We start from the raw sequence: 6,000 nt of genomic DNA on the forward strand, positions 1-6,000 counted from the left end.
CACCTGCAAAGGTTTCCTGAGCCTTTAGTCTCTCAGTCTGATTCAGTACACACACCCACAATTTCTGTATTATAAATTCATGGATTTATGAGCTGCTACTATAGAAAGAAAATGTATTAGAACAAGCACGTTAATATAAACCTATTGAGAACATTCAGTGAGATCACACTGGAGAGTTCGAAACCACTATGAAATTGTCAATTTCAAATTCATGTCTTGACTGGCTTATCCGTCATTTTTGTGTAAAGGTTGGCAGATCTACAAATTGTGTGTAAATGCTCACATTAATGATTTACGAGTAATTCTGCTTGCCTCCAGCTTCATAAATAAATCCAGCTTGAGGCCCATTTTCTTTTCTTTCTTTTTTTCATCAACTTAGTATGAATGAAAAGAACATTAAAATTACGCTTACAATTATTTTGAAGGTCAAATATGTACTTTAAAAAAAATGATTAAAAAAATATGTTATGTACCGTCACATTTCGTGATGCAACGGAGATAAGGTAGGATGCAATCGCAGGTTAAACAACAGTTTTATTTAAAGAGAGATAGGCAGACAAATCCAAAACGTGATCCAAAACGTAATCCAAAACATGCAAGAGGTCCAGTGATCGGCAAACAGGCATACACAGGGCTAGGCAGGAATCAAGGTCGTGGTCACGGAAAACAGGGTCGAGATACAAAACATGAAACATAAACTACAGCGAGGGATCTGGTAGCGGAGAAACCAGCGTGAACTAAACTAACGAACCTAAACATGACATGGATTATGACTAAGACTTTAAACATGAAACTATGAACTGTGACTGGTTATCTATCGTGATATCTATTCTAACTCAACTACTCTATACTATTCTATCTAATATTCCGCACTGTGTGCTGGGAGGCGCACGGTATATATACAAACCTACTCAGCGTCGTAATAGCTGACGGCTGAGGGCAATTCAGACACACGTGAAACAATAGCCAATGACAGAACGGGGAGGAGACATAACAGAAACAAATGCACGTGTAGAAATGTCACAATTGTTCACAAGGGAAAAGCAGGTGCTCACGCACCTGCTCATGCACGCGCGCTCACATGCTCCACAGCGTGCTGCTTAAAGGGGAACTCGTGACATGTACTAAACATTTTTGATAAAACTCCAAGTTTAACACAAACTGCAGACGTGACACTCCTTTTCAATAGCAATTTCTAATCACAAATATTCTTAAACCATATCTGTTATTACAATAGTGTTTGTCTGTTTTCATTTTATGCAGTCCGGCTCACTGTCCCCAATTTTTAAGCTGTTCTGCCTTTTACAATGTGTTTATCAAAGAAACTTGCATTATGATTATGATAAAAATAAAACCAAGCAATGTTTCTCTTGATGGCACAAACCATTTTTTTTGGATTTGTTGTTAGTATACATATATACAGAGGTACAGGTACACGGATATTAGTATTGTAACATGCCACATGTTACTCATCACAATCCTGAGGTACTACTAGGTCCAGTTCATGACTAATTCAAAAGTAGAGAAAACTAATTTCAAGTTTAGTTTTGGTACTTTGTCTCACCTCTTCTCCACTATCTCCAGTGTGAGGTGCAGCAATTCTCTCTTGCTCTTCTCACGTCTCTTTATCATTTCCAGTATGGTAACGGCTCTGCTTAGCTCTCTTCTCAACTTTAACATCTTCTCATATGAAACTTCATCATTCTTACGATTCTGGAGAAAGGCAAACACAGAGAGAGGGCGATAAACAGGAAATGAAAAAAAGAAAGAAAAAAGTGAGGTTTGAAGCCTAAGGTGTACATTTACATATAGTAACTCTCATGGATAACACACCCCGTATTTAGGCCTTTAAAATCTAGAGCTCACCTTCCTGGTCTGCATTTTTTCAGTCCTGCGCCTGAAGGCAACATATGGGTCATTGGTGCTTGAACCATCTCGCTTCTCCTGTTTTACAGCTGGGATGAGAGAGCTATTTTGATACGAATTTCTCTTCTTGCTCCAATACTCAAACACCTCCCTGATTAACTCATCATCCTCCTTGAGAAGGAGTTTTCCCTCCTGCAAAGTCACCAACTAGAAGAAGAATAGAAAGAATGTGACAAAGGCTTACTGAACTTCAGCTCAATCAGTACATTTACATGGACAACAATAATCCAATATTAACCAGCATAAGACAATACTCTGATTAAGAAACTACCACGTAAACAGCAATTTTTTATTATCTTAATCCGACTAAAGTCACACTCGAAATGAACACAAATCGAATTAAGACATGTGGAGTATTCCTATTTTAGTCACATTATCAATGCACAGTACATGTACACACCTTAATCACACTATTAACGTCATGTGGGAGTTTTCACCACCTTTTGCGACAGGACACGTACACACAGCAGTGCTCAACCATTTGACGGTAAACAAGAGAGCAAGGCTGCGTCCAAAACCGCATACTTGCCTCCAATGTCTTAAAATGTATGTTTACTCAAGCTTACCATGAGTAGACTTTCTGTTATGCTAAGCACAGTCCTAACAATCTCTTCTCTCCCTCTGGCCTTCTGTCGAGCCACACACGATTTTATGGCAATACTAGAGATCCTGATGCTTTCTGCTCTCCGGACCTGCCTGATCCGTTCGGATACCCAACTCTGGATGAAGCTCTCAACTCCAATTCCACATGGACATTCTCACTGTGGTTGCTGGGACTACGGTTGCTTCTAAGGACAAACAGACTTCATATAAAACCATAATGAACTTTCCTTTACTTTTACACTATCCGTTGTTACCCAGATGAGGATGGGTTCTCTTCCGAGTCTGGTTCCTCTGAAGGTTTCTTCCTCTTAACATCTTAGGGAGTTTTTCCTTGCCACTGTCGCAACCGGCTTGCTCAATTGGGATAAATTGGCACATACTGTCAATGAATTGAACTATAGTAGGCAAGATACATGTATTTCAGCTACTATATAGTAGCTAAGTAGGCGGTTTGGGACACAGCCCACGGCTTCAAGCAGTCGTCTATTTGCACGTATAGCATGACAAATAATTAACTGCACTTGAAGCTTTCGTAAAATTAAAAATAAAAACACCGAAAACTGTATAAGGTACCATAACGAAGACGAACTGTATGTTGATACGTGAAATTTTGGAGGGAACGTCGGACGGCATGGCACGGTGACATAATGACGTGTGCTGTTAATCAAACTATGTTCTACAACGTCTAAAACGGGAACATGGAAGGAGTATTCTAAAAGCGACTCATGTAAACACCTTAATCACAATATTGTCTTACTCAGAATAAGGTCAATAATTGGATGATTGCTGTCCATGTAAACGTAGTCAATGATGCAAGGTGACTACTGCAAACAAAACAATTATTAAATAACAGTACATGCTTAATGTGGTTGCAGTGAGTGCAAGAACAGGAATGTCACCACAAAATACTCCATTCCAAGAAATAATTTATTCAAAAATAATATGCCGAATCCTCTTAGATTACTCTCTCCATTCTGTTATGCCCTTACTGAAAACTTGATATTAAATCACGCTATTTTAAGGATGTTATATGAGGTTCTTGATATATCTGCATATCGTACAATACCTTCAACAGACTGCATGATGAAGGATAGTCATCATAAAATATGGCTTATATGAAGTGAAGTGTAATACATGAAGTGTAATATTTTTCAGTAATGGGAAAAATAAAGTACAACCTCCTTCACTTCTAAGTTTTTATTTATCATGGTGTAACAGTTTTAGAGAACTGTTTTTTGTTTGTTTTTCTTTATTGTTGTGGTTGTTGTAATTCTCTTCCTATCTCCTCCAGGGAAGTTAACTCTCTAGGATTAGGCCAATATGAGGGAGTGAGTAAGAATGTAAACATGTGCTGTAGCAGGAGCCATGAGTTCATCTCATATGTGCCAAACTGCTGTTTTTGCCCTACCGTGAGGAACATCATTATTGTTCTTACAGCCCAGTGTAAGTGCTGCTGTGGTTTCTTGTCTGGACTGTGTATTTGTATGTAAAAGTTAAATGTCTAGTTTAAAGCAATTTGGTTTGTATCTGTCTGTACACAGAGGGTTGTTCTTTTTGCTTATTCCTCAGCTGTGCCAACCACCAATGATGCCTATGGTAAAGTTGCTGACCCCAGGAGCCACTTCTCCTAGACTCTGAACATTCATTTGGGTTTGTTGTACTGATGATGTTCCATTATACTGGCCTTGAACTTTCGACTGTATTCTAATTGGGGACAATAACATGTTGTATACTGAGTCATTATTAGCTTCTATGTGTCTTCCATCTTCATGAGGTTTGGGTGAAATCAATGAAATAGTATTGTCTTATGTTTTCATGAAATAATAATGTTCAACGTTATGACCATTGGGAAATTGAAGAGGGTCGGTATATAATGGTGTTTATGTTCTTTATAATGTTTGGTTTATTTTTGTTTTCTTTGAGATTTTCTAAAATCTAAAAATCATGGTTTTTATGGGTGCTGGAAATCCTTGTAAATTATTTTAATGTGGTGTTTTCAAGGTTTGAAAAGTGCTTGAACTGTTTGAAATTGTAATTGCAATAATAGTTCGCTATCCGACTGAATAGTTCACTTTTTAGATAAAAATTTGGAGAGGGCCTCATTGCTTTTACCTGTCGCATAAAATGAAGACGACTCCGCTCGAGCCTTGCTTGTCACTCTGAGTCTGCACGTGTGGCTATAGTGTGATCGGCCAGTCTTTTTTGATGGAACAGAGTGGGAGATGACAACATGCCAGGAGGTTGCCCCTTCAATGAATGTTGGCTTGAAAACGAAAAATACAAGTTATGGTTGAATCAAGGACCAAATCCTTAAGTAGCCTTTGTAAAGTCCTGTAAAGTCTGCAAAAAGGATGTGCAGCTTTTCACCATAGGAGAGTCGGTGTTTTCGAGCAATGTAAAAGGTAAGCCACAGGGAATTTTCAATTAGGCCAACGTTACACTAAGTTTGTTTAAGCTAGCTGGCAAATTCGCACGCTAAATGAGAGTCAATAAAGAGAGTAAATGTCATTAACTTCGTGTTGTTAAACTGAATTTAATGAAACAAGTTAACCTGGCTGCAAACCTGGCAATTTATTCAGTCGCTCATTAACATGAACTCCATGCATCAACACTAGTAATCCCTGAAGTAAATCGTTTTGAAATTTGCAGTCGCTGTTCTGCTTTCATGCTTCCTGAATTCCACCAAACACGATAGCATTATTGGATATGTTCTGCACTCGTGCACAGAGTGTTTCTGTCTGTTTCATCTGATGTCTGCTCCAGTATAGCTGTCTGTAACAGCGGTCCATGATTCGTTTCCATATCAAAATCCAAACCTTTAACTAGTACAGATGTGGCCATTAAAAATGTGCGAGAAAGAGAACGTGATCCTGCAGTACGCCACACAACAATGGGACCAAGGAATATAACTGATGTGCGATGAAAGGTTGTTGAGCTTCACAAAATGGGAAGTGGCTAAAAGAATATAGCAAAAGCATTGAAATGTTATGAATCAACCTGGAATTGGATGTGTGTCTATATTGGCTCAACACACTGAAGAGAATAGATTGAGTGGCCAAAAAATCTCCTAGGATCACAGCTAGAGAATTGCAGAAGTTAGTTGCATCTTGGGGTCAAAAAGTCTCCAAAACTACAATCCGAAGTCACCTACATCACCACAAGCTGTTTGGAAGGGTTTCAAGAAAAAAGCCTCTACTGTCATCCAAAAGTAAACTCAAGCATCTTCAGTTTGCCAGACACTACTGGAACTTCAAATGGGACCAATTCTATGGTGAAATCAGATGAAACCAGAATAGAGCTTTTTGGCAATAAACACCAGAGGTGGTTTTGGTGCACACAGAGAGGTAGCCATATGGAAAAGTACCTCATGCCCACAGTTAAATATGGTGGTGTCTCTAATGTTTTGGGGCTGTTTTTCTGCCAGAGGACCTGGACATTTTGTTAGGATACATGGCATCATGGAGTCTATTA

The 6,000-nt window shown here is 38.7% G+C and overlaps 1 protein-coding gene across 2 annotated transcripts in view; it reads right to left on the reverse strand.

Moving 5' to 3' along the window:
* Positions 1 to 6,000, reverse strand: part of epc1b (enhancer of polycomb homolog 1 (Drosophila) b) — a 127,656-nt gene that overhangs the window by 68,230 nt on the left and 53,426 nt on the right. For both annotated transcript variants that reach the window (XM_017495214.3, XM_017495215.3), the window contains exons 4-5: positions 1,867 to 2,073; positions 1,565 to 1,713 (exon numbers count right to left, since the gene is read on the reverse strand). In XM_017495214.3, coding sequence (XP_017350703.1) covers positions 1,565 to 1,713; positions 1,867 to 2,073 — 356 coding nt within the window. The remainder of the gene's footprint in view (positions 1 to 1,564; positions 1,714 to 1,866; positions 2,074 to 6,000) is intronic.

The sequence above is a fragment of the Ictalurus punctatus genome, chromosome 20 (genome assembly GCF_001660625.3).
Source record: "Ictalurus punctatus breed USDA103 chromosome 20, Coco_2.0, whole genome shotgun sequence".
Classification (NCBI taxonomy): domain Eukaryota; kingdom Metazoa; phylum Chordata; class Actinopteri; order Siluriformes; family Ictaluridae; genus Ictalurus; species Ictalurus punctatus.